The 23,564-nt window shown below is 38.3% G+C and overlaps 2 protein-coding genes across 2 annotated transcripts; both read left to right on the forward strand.

Annotated features, from left to right (window-relative positions):
• The first annotated feature begins 700 nt into the window (after positions 1–700).
• Positions 701–10,969, forward strand: LOC149846807 (putative carboxylesterase 13). Its single transcript, XM_089992517.1, has 5 exons — positions 701–796; positions 1,018–1,080; positions 1,497–1,620; positions 3,779–4,048; positions 10,249–10,969. The coding sequence occupies exons 1-5, from the start codon at positions 701–703 to the stop codon at positions 10,953–10,955; spliced, it is 1,260 nt and encodes a 419-aa protein (XP_089848643.1). The 3' UTR covers positions 10,956–10,969.
• Positions 10,970–21,295: 10,326 nt separating this feature from the next.
• Positions 21,296–22,481, forward strand: LOC149846808 (putative carboxylesterase 7). Its single transcript, XM_089998157.1, has one exon. It carries the CDS (start codon positions 21,324–21,326, stop codon positions 22,305–22,307), a length of 984 nt encoding a protein of 327 aa, XP_089854283.1. The 5' UTR covers positions 21,296–21,323; the 3' UTR covers positions 22,308–22,481.
• Positions 22,482–23,564: the final 1,083 nt, after the last annotated feature.

The raw sequence follows: 23,564 nt of genomic DNA on the forward strand, positions 1-23,564 counted from the left end.
AATTTTAAATTAAATTCTGATAAAAGAGGAAAATATTTAAGGAAAATATGATGAATTTTGAAAAGGATCCAGTGTGGATCCCGTGTTATTTTATAAAAGATAAAAATCTTAAGTTTTGTTTACATCCTCACTATGTGATGTAAATCATCAACTTAGGATTAATTACCTTTTACAAAATAGTGTACGTGCCATTCGTGGTTCACCATTGTGAGAATTTGAAAAATAAAGGCAAAAGCATGAAAATAAACAATTTATGATGTTCACCATGCTCATTCATTCTATTTAATACAGGAAATATAAATTCTCATTAAGATCTAGCTATTACAATACATGAAATCAAATTTACAACTCCAAATAATGTTTCCTGCAAAACAACTGGGTTAATATGAAAATAGAGGAAAAATTGTACATATCACATGGAAGTCAATGGTAAAATGTTCATATGCCAAGATATATATGATGGAATGATATATATAGATATCTATGTATATGCATATATATATATATATGTATATAAACATATATATATGTATATGTATCTGTATATATGTACAGAACATCTAAAATCCATGAGAAAAGACATTCAGAATTTTGCTTTTGAGTGAAATAAAAAAATGTGCATTTACACAATTTTCATAGAGATTCAGCAAATATGTAAAATAACAAGTGTGTAAATATTGGAGAAGAGACCAGTGCATTGATGGTGGATGAGGATGAGCATGTAAATGAACATACGGCTGTGATGGATGCTGGATATGCAGGTTTTTGCAGAGATAAGACTGGGAGATGGGTGCTTGTAAGATAGTGGATGCATGGTATAGCCTAGGTGAAAGGGGTATGGAGCTGGAGCAGTGATGACTAATGAAACTGGCAGGTGAGAACTTGCTGGTGCAACATGGTATATGACCACAAACTAATGGGCGCAACTTTGTAGTAACAGAGTACATGTACATTACTGCAAATGAAGCTGTGACAAGTGAGTGGTTGTGTATAAGGTGTGGAGGATTAATGCTACAGGAGTGCAATGAAAGGACATATCATGCTCGGGTCACTGCAAGCAACCCTTTAGAAGCAAAGATGGTTTGTGATGGGTAAAGGTGAGGTGCTGCCAGTGGCTGCAACGATAGTGAATACTTCAAATAATGTAGGTATGGAATAGACACAATGAAGTTAACATGGCTAACAGTGGGTGACTAATGAGGGTAATAGTGTTGTGGGGTGTCTATGGTATAGTGGACACACACAGGTGCGGTGGGAAATACAGGTGACTATGGACATTATGTTGTGCACAACAAGTGACACCCAGGTCGCGGCTGAGTGCTGCAATAATAAAAGCAAAGGTTGAAATGGGTGTCACTAGATGAGCCGGCTAATGATAGGTGTAATGGGTAGGGTTTGTGCTGATGTGAACATTGAGTGTGCTACAAGTGCTAAGCACAAGTGCAGCAGGATGCTGTGTGAGCAGCATAATAGGGCTGATGTGCTACAAATGGCAGCAGAGGTACTGCGAATGTCAGCGGAAACTTTGGTCGAATCTTGGTGCTGAGTGGGAGTTATTACTGAAAGAAGTGTACCAGATGCAGAGGGACCATAACCATTGCCAAGACATAGAAAAGATGGGTGTGTGATGGACATGTAAGACTATGTGAAAGGGATGAATGGTGGATAGAATGTCACTCTTTAGATAAATATACAGAGGCATGTCTTTAGTGAAGATATGTTGAACCATAAAATACTGATGAAGCAACAGATAATTCCCCAAAAAATTATATACATATATTAGATCAAAAAAAAAGAAGAAGAGTAAAACCAGGCATATCCAGACTCAATCCTCAAGCTCATGAAATGATGTGAAACCAATTAAAAGAAGAACCTGTAATGATGTGTGTTCCCATTCGTTGTAGAACCAATCACCTTTGTTATTGGTAAATGTTTAGTCATTGACCAGACTGATTGCAGTAATAATGGAATTGAAAGAGAAAAAAATAAAGATATTCCAGCCACCATCCATCAGAACTTGATATATAACAACCATTGGTCCACTTCTAGCAGATATCTGTATGAGAGAAACTGTGGCCATAGTGCCAGCTCTTATCAAAAGATATTAAAAAACTGTTGGGGCAGTCAATTTAGACTGGCAGAGGCAATGGTCATATCGTCTCTTGTGAAACGAAATCAACATTTCATTAATAAGATTTTATGGGATATCTGAGGTCAGTGAGATGACATTTTTGCAATTTATTCTATCTAGAACTTTTTCAGCAGCACACTAAACAAAACAGAAAAGTAAGAGAGAAGAAAAAGGAAGTGTCTATTGAGTTTTTTTTTTAGACATATTCCCATCTGCAAATGTTGTTTCCTGCGCACGCTCGGAGCAGAGCTTGTTGAAAGCAATAATGTATATCTCAATGGGCGATGAACTCTCTTTATCGATCAACTGAAGCAGTGGTATTAATGGCTCTATAAGGCAACAGAAAACAGGGAAACTTCTGGGCAGCAGAACCCATCAACGACCCAAGAATTGATACTTCTGACAGAGTTGCTTAGAACCAATTTATCAGGCAACAATTTCTCCATCACCATTTTCTCAAACGTGGTGAAGTATCACCTTTTCTGTCCTTGAAGCAGTCTAAATTATTACACTTGCTTCATCAAAGCTTTAAAAGCCATTCCCATCTATTCGCATGTATATTCAACAAAGGAATAACCGATGAACACCCCAAAACCTAAGCTAAGCTATAGTATAGTGATATGAACACACAAGATGATGGTGGTGGCTTACGGGTGGGTGGAAGGTTTTGAGGTAGAAACGAAGGACTAGATGGATCTCGTCCTTATTGCTGTGCTGCTAAATTGCTTTCTGTAGGTCGACCAGGAGGCAAGAGTGGTCCAAATTGAGATACAGAATGGGAAAATAAGGGTGCGACTTCAACATAGCGCCAGATGCCACAAAGGGTGCGGCTCATGCATCAGCCAGGGGCACGGGCGTAGGTGGTGGAACAAGGTTCTGATATGAATCTGAAGCCACAGGACTTGCAGACTCAATGTCAAATGAGACGCAATGGGGAAGGGATGTGTCATTGATCCAGTCACGCATGGTTGCAGTGAATCAGGATAGCAATGCGATGAAATAGACGAGGCTAGAACTGAAGGGATTATAAATGCAATAAAATGAAGATAAAATGCTGAATGAAATCCAATTGGACCACGCAGATGGAGATGCAGAAAATGACGAAGTATAAACCTTGAATATTCTACACATAAAGAAAACAAAGACATAGCTTAAAAAAAAATTTAACAAGGGGATGACAGAACTATCCAATTAAACACGAAAAGAAAAAAAATAACAAGCAAGGTAAGAAAAAGAAATCAAATGTTAGGAGACAATCATTCATCATAAAAAAAATGTAGGAATGAGGAGGCATTCCCTTGGTTGTAGCAAGCAGAGGGTCCGCTCCTGCTATATGCAGGATGATCCCCTCTTTAATGTTCTTAAATGAAAGAAAATGAAGCAGAAAAAAAGAAAAGAAAAGAGAGTTAAAACAAAGTGGTACTGAAGATAAAGGGGAAAACGATGTTTTAGCTAAAAGAAAAAAAGAAAGAAAAAAAGGAGGAATGTGATTTCTTACCTGTAGTGGGTTTCAATTTATTAGTTGCTTAAAGGGGGATCATTGTGTGAGAGTTGGTGATGTGGTTTCTTGCAAAGGAGAGGTTGTTCTTCAGTGTCTTATTTGCAAAGGAGTGGATTATATCCTTTGCTACTGGATTTTTAACTCAGGAGAGCTGGAATCGGCTGAGCTCCTTCAGTTGAGGCAGACGGGAACCAGGAAACGAGGGAGGGGAGAATTGCTTCGTGAAGGAAAAGAAATGGATGATTTGTTAAAGAGATGGATGTCAGCCAAGGGTTTGCAGAGAAGCTCTGTTGGCAGAGAGCGCGATGATGATGGATTTCATGGATGCCCAACCTTTCTCCTTCACGCCCTTTTTAAGGAAAGGGAGGAAGCTTCAGGAATTCGTTCGTTGAAGATGGATGGTGTGAAGAAGATGGGTTTGTTTGAGATTAACGATGGAGAGAGGAGAAGGAAACGCACAGGAGGAGTCCGTTGGAATTTTTTCTCTTTTCCAAAAAGAGGATTCCCCTTTTAAGAAAATTTTTGGCAAATGGTTAAAAAGTGAGGTTTTTAGAAAAATCAAATTAAAAAGTTTCAAAACCTATTTGTTTTCTTCATAATTTTTCCAATTTTTTGTTTTTGTGTTATTTTTTCATTTTTTGTATTTTTAGGATAAAATCCTAAAGTTTCACGAGAAGACAAAGATTAAAAATATTTTTTGGTATTTTTGCCAAATATTTACATAAAGGGAGTTTTTCTGAGAACTCAAGGCGATTTTTGAGAAAATTTCTTCAGAAAATGGGTTTATATCCGGATTTTTAGGAAATACTCGAGGTTTACAACCTCACACTGAGAAATATAGAGTTGGGGATCCAAGAGGATGCCGGATGAACTGCCCGAGCCTTCAAAACCATTTTTTTGGTATTTTTGTAATTTTAATTTGGAATTTGGACAACGAGGCTCAGATTTGGATTTAAAACATTGGGTTTGGATCCGAAATTGAATTTTGAGTATATCAATATGGAATTCAATCCATAAAATCTGAAGAACGATTGAAATTTAGCTTTGGTCTTCTTAGAAAATGGAACCAGAGGCAAAAAAGTCTTTTTACAAACCTTTAAAAAATTTGGGGTGTTCACAGATGCCCCTTTTTGCTACTAAGCCGGTTGAGAGCCGAGTTTAGTGGCAAAGATAACACTCCAAATTTTGAAAATGCCCCAGTCAGCAGATCTGAACTGGGTGTGGAAGAATTATTTTGAAAAATATGGCTCTTCAGGCTTAAAACCTTATCCTGAATGGTTTTTAGGGGGACAAAATCCTTGAAGATGATGTGATCGAATAATATAAATGAGGAAATCGTGATGAGATTTTGTGTGAACATCCCGAAATGGTGGAATGAGAATTTTGATCAAGTCTCATGGGTGAGACAAGATATGCTTTTTGGAATGATTCAGGTTTAGCCCTTAACCTGGATGGAACGAAGATATATCAAAACGAATTGAAGGAGGAAGGAATACATGAGAACCTTGATGGGACATTTTTGAAAAATGCCTCGTGAAACGAAGCTCAAGTAAAATCCTTTCTTGGATGGATATGTGAAGCATGAATTTCTTGATGGGAAGAGCCATGATGGGACTAAAAGAAAAACACCTCGTCACGACAAGTGATCTTGTTGGAACGAGACTCAGGTTTAACCCAAACCTGAAAGGAAGATACCTCACGAAGCGAGGTTCAGGCTTAACCCTTAACCTGAAAGGGGAAATCTACCATATGGATTTCTTAAATGGAGATGCCATAATGGGGCCTTCGGAGTTTGGATGAACAAATCCGAAAGGGGTTTTGCGAAAGGAGGAAAATGGGGTTCCCTAAAGCTTTAAAAAGGGGACGAAATGGGACGTCTCATTGCTGAGACTGAAATAGCTTTTGAAATGAATGACCTCTCGCAGAAGGTTCAAGTTTGACCCTTAACCTGAGTGGGGACGACCACGCGGAATCTTAGGAGGAAGAAACCGTAATGGGACAGAAAAAAATACTTCTTCTGAAGGAGGCAACTCTTCTAGAAAATATAAACAACGCTAGGCTGCGTCAAAATGAATATTAAATATTTATTTCATTCTTGGAATAGCTAGAAAATTTTGTCAATAAGATAAAATCGTAGTTGATTCAAACGCTTGAAAATGTGCACGTGTGTGCGAAAAGATATTCCCTCTCTTACCTAGAGTATTTCCTCCATCAAGGTTAACTCCTTGGTTTTAAGAGTCAAATTCAAAATTTTAGCGCTGATGATTTTCTTCAAGGAAGCTATCCATTTCCTTGATATGAGAAGAGAAGAAATATTCTTAATTTCATAAAAATAAGTAGCGAAAAGATACTGATAAAAGAATTTTGCGTGAGAAAAGATGGCTTCTGGCAATTTCGACAGTTTGATATCTGGGTGTTTTCCCATGATGATCCTTTTGCCCTCTTTTTGAGTCACTGCACTTTTTCAGGTTTTTACATCATCCTTCATTTGGATGTGTCCTGACTTTTCTCTTTTTTTTTTTGAGGCAGGGTACGTCACAAACTCCTTCATCTTGGAGATGTTCTGATCCTTCTTTTATCTCAGGGATTCTATTGATGACATTGACTCAAAAGGTCTTTAGATGATAGCTGGAATCAAATATTTTTTAGGGCTTGTCAGTAGGTTCCTCGCACTCGCCTTCATCTCGACGGTGATCTGTACTTTTCCTGCAAGGATCCTTCACAAACTCCATCTCAAAGATGATCCAAATCTTCTTTGGCCCCGGGGGTCTAGCTCGCCTATTCGTCTTCATCTTGACAACAATTGAGAGATCCCTTTTGCAGATATTTGATCACAACTTTAAATGAATGTGAAGACATGGATTGAGTGAATTCTTTTTATAGCTCAAGATATTTCCACTGCCTGATTGCCAGAAAGTCATTTTTAAACATGCGTCATAGCCAAGATCAATATCAATTTGCTTCTGGCTTTTCAACATCATTGAAGATTTCTTTTACTGATCATATCGAGGATATTTCTTACATCCTTTTGGTTGATCAACAGGAAAAGATTTGAATTTTATCTCTTTTTCGCAAAAGGTTTCACCTTTTTGGAAAGAATACTAGAGGTAATTTGAGGAAATTCTTTTGTGTAATCAGATTTTTAGAATCAACAAGTGTTTTTAGCAAATTGGCATAATGTTCCAGATTTTTTTTGTGAAATAATCACTCAATATAGATTTTGATGAGTCTTTTAGCTGTAAAAAGAAATGGTGTAAGAATCAGACTTTAGAAAACTTGACTAATGAAATACATTAGGTTTTGGAAATCCCGACCAGTTATGAGAATCTGGATTTTGATAATCCCGACCAGTGAAAACACTGGATTTCAAATGCCGACCAGTTATGAAAATTGGATTTCAAATCCCGACCAGTGAAAAATACTGGATTTCGAATCCTGACCAGTTACGAAAACTGGATTTCAAATCCCGACCAGTGAAAAATACTGGATTTCAAATTCTGACCAGTGAAAAATACAGGATTTCAAATCCCGACCAGTTATGAAAATTGGATTTCAAATCCTAACCAGTTATGACAACTTGATTTCAAATCCCGACCAGTTATGAAAACTGGATTTCAAATCCCGACCAGTGAAAAATAATGGATTTCAAATCCCGGCCAGTTATGAAAAATGAATTTCAAATCCCGACCAGTTATGAAAACTGGATTTCAAATCCTGACCAGTTATGACAACTGGATTAGAAACTTAACTCCTCTAAATTAATTACAGTTAGTATATTAACTACTAATCTAATTAAACTACAAATTAGAAACTTCTAAACTAAACAAAAACATTGAAAAATGCAGGGAAAGTTTTGAAATATACGATTTTCCAATATTTTCAATTTCAATGGAGTTTATCAAAAATACTGATAAAAATGAGTTTTGAATGCAATTTTTCACTGGAGCATGCATAAAATAGTATGAATAGAGTGAAAAATATATGCATGATCAAATTTCCTTGTTCTTATCATTTGCTAGTCTTCGAGCACACTGACCTCGAATAAAAAGCAAAAGACAAACTAAACAAAGCAAAAACCTAACTCACTTTCGTAGGAATCACGGTTGCATTTAGCGTATGCAACAAGCCCTGTAAACCACTGAGTTACCTCAGTGGACGAATAAGGTCTTGTGAGGGTTTGCAGTAATGTTACTCACAAACATCCCTATCATGTATCCATAAAAATTCAAATTCAAAAAGCATTAGGCAATTGAAGAGTTTATTTTCACAAATATTTCATGTCATTATACTTTCAAAAGATAATTAGAGTGTATTACATACCACCATAGAGTAAAACCTTTTCTTTTACTTTTCTAAATATCATAATTATTTATGCTTTATTCTTACAAAATCAAATATATACATGTCATTGTTTACTTATCCTCACTCATATGTTTTTTGCATAGGTTTTCTCAATATTTATTCCTAAGCAGTGAACTTTTTCTTTCTTTTTTCCTCCAGATTTTCAATTTTTCTACATTTTTTCTTTCTTTTTGTTGAGCACTATATCAAATTTACAGTTTTCGAAACTCATGTAACGAGCTTTGGGTCAGTGACTCCCATGCCAGACGACCTTAGGGCACTAGATACAAAGTATTCCTCAAACTTAATTGCTCGAATCACTAGACCTTCCATTTTAATAGTTTTACGTATAGCTTGCTTCTTCTCATGTGCAATGTCAACATCTATTAGGCTCTCTTTAAAGTCCATGTAATGGGCTTTCAGGCCGATGGCTCCTAAATCAGATATCTTTAGGGCACTAGGTGTAAACACCCCTGAGGCTCTACTTGCTCGAACAAAATAGGCCACATATATTAACTTAGACAAAGAAGTAACTTTCTTTATTATCCTTTTCAACATGGAACTCAAACGCTTCAACTTGTGTCTGAGCCCAGCTACTGGAAAATACAAAAAGATCAAATAACTAAATATATGCTCTTTTTCACTTTTTGAGCTCTTCTTTTCAATTTTTGTTCATTTGCTTAGTTTTCATAAATAAACCGTGCATATTAATACTTGTGGTTCAAAATAAATTCTTACATGCATCTATTGCCATTTCTTTGAAATCCACATAAATAATCATATTTTTCTAGACTAGTGTCATAAAAATTTTTTGTGGGGCTTAAAATTTTTCTAAAATATTAGATTATGTAAAACATTTATATAAGGTCAAATTCATTCCTTAAAAGCCTAATTTGTTTGAGTTTTCATCAATGTGTAGATACGTAGACATAAAAAGATTTGAGTGTGCAAACTACACCCTCCCCCATGCTTGAATGACACTATCCTTAGTAGCACTTCCTCATGTTTGCATGAAACTATATGAATGCACATGAGAGACTGAAAAAATAGGAGGAAAGTAGTAGAAGTCACCTGATCCGCACTGTGGAATCTTACTTGATGTTGCCTTGTACTGGCTCTGCAGAGATTCCACCTGTCTCAATATTTAGAACTCATAAAAAAATGCACAAAATGCAATGCATATATGATCTAACATTCATGCTCATGAACAAAGAAAATGACAGAAAAATAACAAAACTACTAATATCACAACACAAATATGGGTTACCTCCCATAGAGCGTTAAGTTTTACGTTCTTAGTCAGACGGATCTTTGGTGACCCTTTATCGTCCATGAGATTAATGGGCGTGAAGTCATGCTCAATAGAATAGATCTCGAAGAACTCATTGAGATGACAGTAGGGGTATTCATTGCTAAGGCCATAAAAAGATGGCAATATTTGAATTATACTGACCTTGATCTTGAACTATGTTGCTCTTACAATGGGTCTAGGGATGCAGGACACATGAGTATATTCATTGGGAATGAAATACTCCCTCAGAAAATGGGTCCACTGCTGATCCTCAGCCATGGGGCCGGATCAATGGGCTCTCCTAATAATAGACTCGAGGTCCTCAACAGTCTCAACAAGCTCGGGGTCAAGCGAGCGTCGCACTTGCATACACATCAAGGTAGACCGGTGTTGCAACCATCCTAAAGGAGGGTCTTTCTATCTACCTAACACGCAATGTGATCAAAGCACAATAAACCATGACGTGGGTAAAATAAAATAAGGAAGAAAAACAGTAAACACACACCACACACTTGCACCCAAACATATATTTTGCGAAAAGCAAACTATGAGCACGGTACCAATCATGTAAAGTCCCCTCTTAGGGGTAGCCTAATAGATGGGCCGTGCAGAAATAATAAACTGGTCTCTAGGGCTCATAAGCACGTGGTTTTACAATTCTAAGTACTGAAATAAACTAACATATATATATATATGGATCAAGCCGAGCTGCAGCCCCGTCTATTTTGGCTGGGTTTGGATCAAACTTAGACTTAATTTATAAGCCTAAGCTTGGCCCGTGACAGGACTGGGCTTTGCCCAACTCATTGGCAACCTCTACTTACAACTATATTCACTTACAGCCAAACATACATGGTGAGGAATAAAAAAAAAATGAATTCTTGAAAATGTTACTTATGCTTTCAAACATTAATACAACTTCTTTGAAACCTCCAACACTGGTTCCCAAATAAAGCGTTAACTTAATTGGGTGCAAGCGGTAAGATGGGTACTCACCTAGACTGGGCCGTATAAAAAAATTCTATATTGTTCAAGTCTCCGCCGACTACCGCCTCGCCCAGGAGCACCCCGTCCCGACTTGCCACCTCGACTGCTGGGTTGCCCTCCAGTGGATGGCGCGCCAGACTGGTCCCGGCGCAGAGCGGTGGCTCGCAGAGCACGCTGACCTCAGCCAGATCTTCCTTGCAGGTGACAGCGCCGGCGGCAACCTTACCCACCACGTCGCCATGCTCGCCGGAGGGGTTTCCGAAGTTTTCGGGTCGGCTTCGGTCGCCAACGAGTCGGTCGAGGTAGAGGTGAAGGGGGCCATTCTGGTTCACCCGTATTTCTGGTCGACGATCCGGATCGGCCGCGAGACGCCGGAGATGTCCGCGATCGTGGAGTTGCTCTGGGCGGTGTCGTGCCCAGCAAGCCCCGTCGTCGACGACCCCATCTTGAACCCGCTGGTGGTCGGCTCGCCGTCGCTCTCCCGCTTGGGCTGCCGACGGGTGCTGGTCGCCGTCGCCGGGGAGGACATCCTGCGGGATCGCGGTTGCTGGTACTACGAGGCCTTGACCTCTAGCGGTTGGGACGGGGTGGCGGAGATCGAGGAGACGGAGGCGGAGAACCACGTGTTCCATCTCTTCAACCCTGAGTCGGAGAAGGCCAAGCTGCTGCTGAAGCGATTTGCTTCCTTCATCAACCGTGATTGACGCCATACTAGCCGTCCGTTAAAGGCCGGAGTGATAATGACGCATTTCTTGCCAAAAATTATACTTTTCTAAGTGGTTTGGTTTCTTTCGTCCACGTTCTGGAAGACGATTGATCATTATTTTGATAGAGACAAAATATTTGGTGTTGATTGTTGTTTTTTGTTTGGATACCACCAAAAGTCGACTTATTTTGAAAATTTTATGCTCACTGAAGGGGAGAAGATAAGATGGGGAAATTGCATTGGGCTCATCAATAGGTCATGCCGGCTCCCTGAAAAAGTTTTGTAGGGATGTAAATGGATTGGATTGGATTGGATTGGATTTGGTTTGGATTCAGACATTGTGAGATTCAATTAATAAGATATACTTTAGTCTGAGTCGGGTTCCAACTCAGACAAAGACCTAATCGAAGTCCGACTGCGAACATAAAACCTGAATCCCCACCAAATCCGATTAGCTGTACTGTTCGGATACGGTTGTATGGCTCGGCGTACCAAAGAAACTATGAAATTGTGCATGTTAATTTGATGCATGTTTTGTCTTAAAGTGCTATATGCGATACATTATGATCTATACCATATAACATGATTGTTTGTCTCGTATGGCTAAGTGAGATGAATCGTGTTACCGGATCTAGTATGATCATAGGGTCTCACAAATTGAACCCCAAAAGCTACAAGGATGGTGGGGTCATTAAGATAATTTATGTTATTTAATAGATGCATATAACCCACTTTGCATGAATTATAAATGGGGTTACAGAATTAAAAGATCATTATCTGCATGTTTAGGGTGGAGTTAATCCTAATCTTTGTATGGAGGCCTATATATAAGTTAAATCTCCAACCTTGTAACGATTCATTCCTTGATAATAGTCATCCAAACGACATCATCCTTGCTGCAAAGGTGTGTTGGCCAGATTCTGATTATTCTTGGATATCTTTCAGTAACTGTACCTCCCTCTCTTTGTAGTTGTGTTCCGTCCTCATCGTCATTTCTGCATCCTTCTTTTTAATAAAGCTTTTATTTTCTTTTAAAAAAGAGAGTTTAACATAGAAAATCATAATAAAATAATTAAAGCATAGATTTTTTTTTCCTTAGGTCTTCTATTTATGCGCGTAGTTCATGCATGAATTGGGAAACCTGGTTGACAGAACAGACTATATCAGGTCGAGTAAAAGTAAGGTACTGCAACATCCCAACTATACTGTGATACTTAGTTGAGTCCTCATATATATCTCCGTCTTGAGTGCTCAGCTTCTGATGGAGTATACTTGGAGTGGCTAGGGGATGACAATCCTGCATTCCCGCTTTAGCAAGAACATCCAACGTGTACTTATGTTGAATAAGAGTCAATGTATCTTCTTTTCTGTCAACTTCCACTCCAAGAAAATATCATAGTTCTCCAAGATCCTTCATTTTAAACTTTTGATGCAGAAACTTCTTGGTGACATCTATATGTAACTTGGAATTCCATGTGGCAATGATATCATCCACATATATAAATAGTAAGGTGATCGTCGTATCATCAATGTAAATAAATAGGGAGTGATGCAATAACGATCGCTGGAAACCATTCTTCTGAATCTGAAGCGAGAAACTCTTGAACCATGATCGAGATGCTTGTTTCAACCCGTAAATTGCTCTCTGTAACTTACAAACATACTCCTTCGGGTCCCCTTCTGTATACCCAGTGGGTTGCTCCATGTAAACTTCTTCCTTTAAAGTCCTATGCGAAAATGCATTTTTAACATCCAACTGATTTACTAACCATTCCTGCTCTACAATCAAGGATAACATTATTCGAATGGTTCCCATTTTCACAACCGGACTGAAGGTTCCATCATAGTCTTGCCCATACTCTTGTGTGAATCCCTTAGCCACAAGTCTTGCTTTATATCTTTCTACACTTTCATCAGGTTTATATTTTATTTTATAAACCCATTTCGAGCCCACCACATTTTTATCAATTGGCCTAGGAACAATCTCTCAAGTGTTGCACTCATGTAGTGCTTCTATTTCTTCGTCCATTGCCTCAATCCATTTTCTTGAATTTACCGCCTGGTAAAAACTGACAAGAGTATTTTCCTTTTCCAGAGACGATAAAAATAGTTGAAAATCCAAAGAAAAAATTTCATAACTAACCTATTTTTTAATAGGATGTCGAATTTTGTTTGATCTTTTGAGAACAACCTGCTCTGTGGGACCAGTTGACTCTTGACATATACTATCATGAGATTTTGCAGCTTCATCAATTTCATGACAAGTGTCAGATTTAGGGTCTTGTCCTCGTCTGGTGTAAACAACACCCTTGTATCTATCTGCCCCAATCTCTGAAACAGAAGGTACACAAATCTGACTTTATTGTGCTTATTCCTATCCATTGTTCATCCCCCATTGATGACAACTAGGAGAGCAAGTTCCATTACAACTCACAAAGAGATCTACACTCATCTTTAAATGATATATCTCAATATTCTTGTCCAATCTAGGAGTCATCTCAGACCTGCAATCAAAATTTAACTCATCGGACACGATATTTCTGAAAATTTTAATTCGCTTGGTTATGGAATCATAACATCTGTACCCCTTATGATCATCTGCATAGCCAACGAATTTGCATTTTAAAGCCTTTTCCTGAAAATTATTTCTCAAAGAACTATCATTATGCACATAACAAACACAACAAAAAATCCGCAGATTAGTATAATCTGGATGTTCACCAAACAGTGTAAAATGGGGGGATTTATTTTCTATTACAGTCATGGGCAGTCGATTTATAACATAGACTGCGGAGTGAAATGCTTTTGTCCATAAATCCATGAAAAGATTGTTGTCATGCAACATACTCATCCCACTTTCAACAATATGACAATGCTTCCTTTCAGCGATCCCATTTTGCTGAGGTATATGAGAACAAGACACTCTGCTCTTTATTCCATTACTTTAGAAAAAATTAATGAAGTCATTTGAGAAGAATTCTCCACCTCCATCACATTGGAAATACATGATGTTCTCAGAGAAATGATTTTTGACATAGGCATGAAAATTATAGAACAATTTAAAGACCTCAGATTTGCACTTCATAAAGAATATTCAGGTAAAACAAGAATAACTATCAACAAATATGAGATAATATCTACTTCCAGAACAATAAGCAATGGGAGCTGGTCCCCAAACATCTGAACATATGATTTCAAAAGGTTTTGAAGCTCTTTTATTGATTTGATGAAAAGGTAAGACATGACTCTTACATAGACAACAACTAGAACACTTAACATCATTCCCTCCTAAAATGAGACTAGACTGGGGAATTAGATCATCGATTACAAGTCTTTTAATAAAATGATGACTACAATGCCCAAGACGCTCATGCCAAAAATTTGGCTTATTATATTATTCAGATACACTAAGGGCAGACTAAGGACAAATTTGGATGAGAGCTTCAAAGTGGAATAACTATTAAAATCAGCACAAGTAGAAGGCTCTTCTCGAATGACATACATGTTTCCCTCTCTTTTTTCTTCAGCAAACGTTTCCCTCATGCCAAGATCCTTGACATAGACAAAAGAAGGAGTGAATTCAACAGAGGCATTTTCATCATCAACAAGTTTAGAAACATATATATTATTCTTTTTTATGTTGGAAGCAAAAACAATATTGGAAAGCTCAATGGAGGATTTTGACAAGAGAATAAAAGAATTTCCAAAATGAGAAATAAGGTGATGAGATTCATCCCCAGTGACTACTATTTTTACCAGAGTAAGAAATAGGATTCGAGAGCTTACCCCCATCATCTGTCACGTGAGTCACTGCCACAGAGTCTACGTACCAAGTTCCTTGTTCATTCTGCTTCAAATTCATTCTCGCCAAGGCTGACATTAAAAACTCTTTTACCTCTCCTCCGAGCCTTGTGGCATCTGCTACCTTCTTAGTTTCACTGCTCATACCTTTGCCTTTATTTTTTGGATCGAACCAACAATTTGCTTTGATGTGACCCTTCTTATTGCACAGAAAGCAAGTAGGAATGTTTCTTGACCCTTGTCCTCCAACATTAGGATATGGTGAAATACTGGGAGTGGGGAGTATTCCACGACCTCCTTGCCCATTCTTTCCTCCTCAAAAAACATTTTCATTTCCTCGTCCACGCCCATAATCCATTCTCGTTACCAAGACATCTGGTGCACCTGTTTTCATGGTTGTTTCTTCACCCAGAAATTTAGCACGTAATTCTGTAAACTTAAAAAGCTCAGACAAACACAATAGAGATGTTACCAGAATATGATATTCCTGCCCAAGCCCATTCAAAGTCTGCTACACTTTGTCTTTATCACTTACCTCATACCCAACAACAGCTAGTTGATCTGTAATGCTCTTAACTTTATTCAGATACTCCATAATTCTCATTGTATCATTCCTCAACAGCTGGAACTCACGTTTGAGGTACATAACACGAGCTTCTGATATTTGTGAGTATGTCTGCACCAACTTGTTCCACAACTTCATTGTTGTGCAGTCATCTGGAATTGATATGAGTACTTCTTGTGATAATGTAGATGTGATGTAGGCCATGAGCACTTGATATCTTTTCATCCAGGCTACATATTCAGAATTGTGCACAAAAGTGGTAGTGATGGCCCCTTTATCGTCCTTTTTCTCTTGCACGATGAATTCTGGGGGAGCAGGATCTGATCCATCTAGATGCCCAGAAAGATCTTGACTCCTAATAAAAGAAACTATCTGTCTCTTCTAGGTTAGGAAATTAGAGTTGGCTAGTTTTTTGGAGACAAGTTGACTGAGAAAGTTGGATGGAAAGCCAAGTGAAAAAAGGAGGACTCCATGTACGTACGTGTTTTTTTTTAATATAATCCAATACACACCTTTGAAACTGTTTTGGGGCTAGAATGTGTTGTTCCATACGTTAAACAATTCTGGCCAGGAACTTGGATGAATGTGGACTAAACTGGAATCCTTTAAAAAACTTGGTAACTTAAAATTTGAGGAGCAAGACAAAAAATGGAGAAGGATAGAATCTGATTTCAAAGAGAAGAACTTCACGTCTGATCATAAGAAGAAAATGCTGAGGATGTTTTTGACTTGAAACTTGATCAGATCTGAGAGAAGAAAATGGTCTGATCTAATCTGAACCGAGACTTGATCAGATATGAGAAACACGTGATCAGATCTGATCATGACTCATACACATATGCACTGGGTTTGTTAGAGAGAGAAACTCAGGGAAAAGCAAGTTGATAGGTAGAAAAGAGGAACAAACAAGCCAGAAAAAGGAATATTGAAAAAGAAAGGAAGAATCAGAGAGTACCAGGGAAGAAATACTGATTTAGGAAGAGGAGACGATCTGGATCTCTTTGAGCATGCCTTTTGGAACTAAAATCCGCTCTGATACCATGTTAGAAAATCACCCAGCATCACCTGCGTCAAGAAGAAAGAGATAGAGAGAGAGGGAGGAGCCACGACAGATGAAAAAACATGATGCCCAAAAGTGGGTCGTGTGAGACTTTTATTCATAATATATACTTTAAAATTAGGGTACAAAAATGCCCTTTTTAAATTACAGTTTAATACAATAGTGCCATTAATAAGTGGCACGACATATAGAATGGATGGATCGGATCAGATCCATTGGATCTGATCCAATCTACATAAACACGTCTTTTCATCCACTTCATGTCAATCCAATTTTAACCTCCTCTCAAAACTAAAATATTTAATTATAACTTCTTGCCTTTGAGTGATGCTTTAACATTGATGCAACACATTTGGATCCATATTCGGGGAAAATATGTCATCAGATCTGAACATGCGATCTGGCTCCATTTCAAACTCCAGATGAAAAATTTGATTTTTTTGTGATCTTTCAAAAAAAATTGAAATTAATTTTGATTTGAAATTAAATAATTAGATCCATAATCTAGATCTAATAGCCTGAAAGTGTTTGTTTGGGCTATTGGTGGGTGTATGTGAGATTTTAGAGTAGGTTTTTTTATTTTTATTTTGAACTTGTAATCGTTCGAGTTAAATCTTTCTTAAACAAGTTTGGATCCAACTGAGACCGAAGACCTGCCCATTGGGGGAGAGTCTCTCCTCCCTCCCTATAAAAACATTAAAACATGAAGGAGAAGGGGTCTTCTCTCCTTCAACATTCTTTGCTATTTCTATCCCTTTGAGAACTCAAAAGTGGTGTGGTGCTCCTTCAAATTCACAAGGAATTGACTTTAATTTGTGAAACTATCAGAGGTAATTTACCAATGTACTTTTGGGTATGAACATGCTTCCTGGGATGGTATACACGTCTACTATTAAACCTTCTGTGAATTTAGAACACATTTTTCACATTCGGGGAAAATGTCATCAGATCTGAACATGCAATCTCCCTCCATTTTAGACTTCAGATGGGCAATTTTGATATTTTTTGTGATCTTTCAAAAAAAATTAAAATTAATTTTGATTCAAAAATGCAATGTATTAGCATTTATAAAATTTTTTAATTTTTGATTTTTATAAATTTTTTAATCTGATTAAATAATTAGATCCAAAATCTAGATCTAATAGCCTGATTAATATTTGTTTGGGCTATTGTCGAGTGCATACAAGATTTTTGAGTAGTTTTTCTTTATTTTTATTTTAAACTTGTAAGCGATCAAAAGTTGAATCTTTCTTAAACGGGTTTGGATCCAATTGAAACCAAAGACCCACCCATTGAGGGGTGGGTCTTTGGGTGGTGATTGAAAACTCAGAGCGAGACTCTCCTCCTTCCCTTTCTGATAAAAATGAAGAAACATGAAGGAGAAGGGGTCCGCTTTCCTTCAACATTTTTGGCTATTTCTAAACCCCCCTTTGAGAACTCGAACATGCTGTGGTGCATTGCTCCTTCGGATTCACCTTATTAGAGCTCTTCAATTGTGCGAAGGTTGTTCGTGGGAAGAATGATTGGATGTCAATAACCAAACTGGTTTATCCGCGTGTTGTTGGGATTGAGGACGTGAGAACCATCTTGGCCAACGATGATCTCACCAGATTTAAGGTTGATTCAAACTTGTCTCTTGGATGCTTTTCTGTTACATTGGCTGTAATTTTTGTCCTTATTTTGGTGTTCTTATTATGACAATGGATTAATTTAAGGGACTGATATTTAATTCATTATCATTGTTGCGTGTGGATTTTAATTTCTTAAAAATATATGTTTACGACAGGTTATTTCAGTTTCATGATTTTTGGTGATTTTGATTCGTGTTTGACTGTTATGCATTATGAAAACTGAAACTGATTTTTTTTAATTTGAATCTGATTTTTATATCTTATGGATGTTAGTATATCTATTTAGGACATGATCTATCATTTTCATGTTGAAATTTTATGACCAACCATTGTTTATGTAATACCCATGATTTTTTGAGGAATTTTCAAGAATTTTTGCAATTCTCGGTTTGAGTAATAAACAAAAAATGACGATTCGAGTTAAGCATTATGCTATAGGTATGTAGGACTTAGAAAAAAATCATAAGTGTATAAGATGCACCCACACACCCCTAGGGTCTCATTGACCCTAGTGATTGTTTTTATTTAAGAAATCATTTCGGAAAAAATCAATAGAAAAATCCTTAGAAAATAATATATATATATATATATATATATATATATATATATATATATATATATATATATGTATAATTAATGTATATTCAAAATTTTAATAAATGACATGCAATTACATTTGAACCTAACTTAATTTCATTTAGTATCATTTCACTTAATTTTACATTTAGTTTTTATAAAGAAATGAATTTTAATTTCAAGTGAATTAATTAGGAATTTATTTAGTAGAATAGAACTTGTAATTTAATTGAATTTAATGAGAGCGTAGGAGTCTATAGGTGGGCCATCCCATCCTATGTGGCTCTCCATTTTAACTTTTAAAATAAGGTAAAATAAATCTTAGTTTAAAAAAAAAAGTTAAATTGAAAGTTTCTAAAAGTCTTAAAGTCAAGACTTTCCTTTTTTCAAAGCATAGAGGCTTTCTTTAGAGGGGGTTGGTTGGACCAAAAGAAAGAAATAGAAACACACAGGAAAAAAGAAAGAAAGAAGGAAAGAAAAAAAAAAGGGACAAACAAGCGACGACTTGGGAAGAGTCGTTCGACCCTCCCCCTTTCTTAATTCTGTGAGAGATCGGGGAGGACCATCTGATCCTCCCTCTCTCTCCTCTTACCCTGTGCAAGCACCCGACGATGCCTGCACATAGCCGAACGACGTTCGACAGTCTGCCTGACGTCGTTCGTTCGCTTGCGCCACCGAAGCGGTGTGCCACCCTTTTCTGTTGGTCACCGGTCTCATCAACTCTCCAAAGACGTTGTCGGCTGCAACAATAAATTTTTTTTTATTAACAATCCCTAATGCTGACGGTCAAAGAGGGAAAATTGAATTCGATGGGATTTTGATGACCCAAAAGAAAATATCAAGGCAAAATTAAATATTTCAATGATTCAAAAAGAACAAGAGGCTCTAATTTTAATTGTTTGATTGATTTAGGAAAATCATCTATCTTTACCTGTAGATATGTTCATGCTAAATCATTGAAAAAATAAAAAATAAATAAAGTATAATGCAGAAGCGTACTCAAATTCATCGTTGCATCGATAGATCTTGATGGGGTTTGATCTTCCAAAACCTGTATTGATGACATTTCCTTTTTCTTTAAACCTAACGAGAGAAGGACACTTTTTTTCTTGATGAGGAAGAAAAAAAGAACAACCACTGTATATGGTTTTGAGGAGCATAACTGTAACCACCCTATAATCTTCTTTTCAATTTAACCAATTATAAAATAAAATAATTGACATATTGGGGGCACATAAGGTTACTTTATAAGATGTCATGATCACTTTAAATGTGCTTTTACTTTAGATAGTTTATAATGAGTGATTAATTATATACATGTAGGCTCACATGAAATATCTAACGTATAAGTTATAAGAAATGAATCCAACAGTAACTTTGTAGTATTTCAACCACTGTTCAATTGATTTTTGTTTTGTAGCATGATCTGTATTTGACCAAAAAAACTACACATTATGACACAAATCTTATTTTAGAGCAATCACATTTTGTTGTTGCTCCCGTTGATATTAATGGAAGAAATTACCAAGTGCTCTTGTTTCTGTTTTGCAATGCTTTCGCATAATATTTATTGTGTTAAAAAAAGATTCTGAAATTAGCAACTAAAAGCTTCTGCAGGTTGTGGCTGGGCTTGTATTCAATTGCTGGTTGAAGCTAATGGATTTTGTATCAGACGCTGGATATATGTAGGTTAAGAGGATGCTGGTTGGATTAGAAGTTCATAAAATGGATGTACATTACATGTAACGGATATTGGGGCATAAGACAATCCCAAACAGTGCCTTTGAGCCAGCTCTATCTTTTGTTTTAATTGATTATGGAATGACAGGTTCAAATTCACTTGGCTCCGACTAGTGTAATATCAAAATGCAACCAATTTTAATATAGCGGGGTTGGCCTGAATATTTGTTAAGGATGTTTGAACTCTCAAAGTTTATCATATAGCTGTGAATATGTAATTTGATGTTGAGACATGATGTTTTAAAGTGTATAATGTAGAACGGCATGTGAAAGTGCTTATATTATTATTCTTTTCGTTCAAAAAAGAATAGAAGCGGTTTTGTTAGAGTGGTTAAAGGATACTATGGTTTCAGTGTGATGAAAGAGAGAAGAGAGAGAAGAAGGGGGGGGGGGGGAGAGAGGAAAGAGAGGTTGAGAAAGCATACTCGTACACTGACAGAAGTACAGGGAAGGAAAAAAGAAAGGGCGGACAGAGAGAGAGAGAGCGTACGCGTGTAAAGAGGTGTTTTAAGAAAGTCTTTGAGTGAGGGGGTGTTTAAAAAAAGGACCGTCCAATGAAGGAGATCAACGGTTAGTGGTTGCGCCGATCCAAAACAGGTGGCCAAACCAACGCATTTCTCTCTCTCTCTCTCTCTCTCTCTCTCTCTCTCTCTCTCTCTCTATATATATATATATATATATATATATATATATATATATATATATATATATAAACCAAGTGAGAGTGGATCTACGCATCTCCATCAGGGTGAGAATTGTGTTGAGAATTGTGTTGGTGATTCAACGCAGCCGATAATCAGTTACATAAGACATGACCTCATCCGGGTTCCTGTTCAACCCAACTCAGCATCTCTCAATTCGACCACCTTAGCATATCTGGGTTACGTCCATGAATCGACGAAGTTCGCCATCTCTGACTATAAAACCTACATACAGTTTTATATAATCGAATCACAACAGCACACACACACACACATCATAAGTTCAATAACGATGGAGGCGCTGATGCCCTTCCAAGAGATCGTCTTGGAGATCCCCGAATTCCTTAGCATCTACAGAGATGGACGTGTGGAGAGGCTTAGCGGGACGGAGAGGATCTCACCTTCCCTCGACCACCAAACAGGGGTGTCCTCCAAGGACGTCACCATAGACCCCGAGACGGGCCTCTGCGTCCGCCTCTACCTCCCCCCTCTCGCCCCTCCGAAGCGGCGGCCCCTCCTCGTCTACTTCCACGGCGGCGGGTTCATCATCCAGTCCTCGAAATCACCATTATACCACAATTACCTCAACTCCCTCGTGGCCGAATCCGGCGCCGTCGCCGTCTCCGTCGAGTACCGCCTCGCACCGGAGCACCCCGTCCCGACCCCCCACCTCGACTGCTGGGCCGCCCTCCAGTGGGTGGCGCGACAGACAGGTCCCGGAGCCGAGCCGTGGCTCGCTGAACACGCCGACCTCGGCCGCCTCTTCCTCGCCGGCGACAGCGCTGGCGGCAATCTCGTCCACCATGTCGCCATGCTCGCCAGCGGGAAGTCCGAAGTTTTCGGCTCAGCTTCAGTCACCAACGAGCCGGTGAAGGTCGAGGTGAAGGGGGCCATTCTGGTTCACCCTTTCTTCTGGTCGTCCGTCCGGATCGGCCGCGAGACACCGAAGGCAAACGCGACCATGAGAGTGTTCTGGGCGGTGTCGAGCCCCGCGAGCTCCGGCGTCGATGACCCCCTCATCAACCTGCTGGCGGTCGGCTCGCCGCCGCTCTCCGGCTTGGAGTGCCGGCGCGTGCTGGTCGCCGTCGCCGGGAAGGATCTCTTGCGGGATCGCGGCTGGTGGTACTCCGAGGCCTTGACAGCTAGCGGTTGGGACGGGGTGGTGGAAGTGGAGGAGGCGGAGGGGGAGAACCACGTCTTCCATCTCTTCAACCCGGGGTCGGAGAAGGCCAAGCTGCTGCTCAAGCGATTTGCTTCCTTCATCAACGGTGACTGACGTCATCTGGGCCGTCCATTCTGTGCCGGAGGGGGTTGATATGACGCTCTTCCTGCCAAAAAATTACTTTCCTACAATAAAGTAGCTTGGTTGCTTCAGTTGACGTTGTGGAAAATAATGCAATATTGTTTTGCTACTGCAAGATAAAAAATAAAATAAAACATTTGGTGTTTATAGTTATCCCCGTTATAGGCGAGAGCAGATCGTATAAAACAGGAGCGAAGCAGGGATCTAGAGAGACCAATCACATGACACCATTTCACGTGGGGCCTGCACTTTGTAGCTGTGGGCCCAATACGATGCTGTCATGCTATTGGCTATAGCACTTAGCCACTCCTTTGATCCCCAACTGCAGCTTTTGTAGTGTTTATGGTTGATGATTGACATTGCTAGTATTACTTACCGTTTTATGTCTGTATGTCACTAAAAGTCCGAAAACTTGTTTAAGTGCATCCACTTATCCAATAAAGCGTGATAAGCTGAAAATTAGTATTTTTGCCAAAAATTGTATTTTTGCAAAAAATTGCATTTTCTCTTATAATGGGACAAGATGGGAAATTGCATCAAGCTGCACAACAGAGCATACGGGCCACCTTGTCCCGTTTATCTCGAAAAGTGAGTGGTGTTTATGGAGATGTAAACTGCTCGGATTCGGTTCTGATGCAGGTATTATCAGATCCTATTATGCTCTGCTTGCCAGTCAGAGATGGGAGTGGAGATGGCAAAAAAAAAAAAAGCTTTCTATTTTATATAATTTTTAATGTTTTTATATTCTACATGCCACAATTTAAAAAAATTTAATTTGATCAAGATCTTTATATTTTTATATTTTTTTAATATTAAACTTTTTTTGAGATAATATTTTTTTAATATTATACAAACCAGTATTTTCCCTATATTTTGCAGCAGCTAAACATACCGGCAATTTTGAAAATTGCTAAACATGACAATGATTTTCTCTTAAAAAACATTAATCACAAAAACAATTTTCAAATATCGCTGGTATCACTAAACATAACAATTTCAATTGAAATTTTTTAAAAGTATTATCGATTTTGAAAGTCATTGGTATGTTCAGTAATTTGTAAAAATACATTGGTGACGCGTTCTGGTGCATGAGAAGTTGGGCAGCACGATAAATTTACTTTGCTACGTATGAACTTAGGTCCGATCACTGAGGCGTGGTTCTGTGTTCGGGACCGATCACTCTATAAGCGTTCGGCACTTCTAATAAGAATAGTACACTGGGACCCATTC

This window comes from Nuphar pumila, chromosome 2 (genome assembly GCF_984573655.1).
Source record: "Nuphar pumila chromosome 2, dmNupPumi1.hap1.1, whole genome shotgun sequence".
Taxonomy (NCBI): Eukaryota; Viridiplantae; Streptophyta; class Magnoliopsida; order Nymphaeales; family Nymphaeaceae; genus Nuphar; species Nuphar pumila.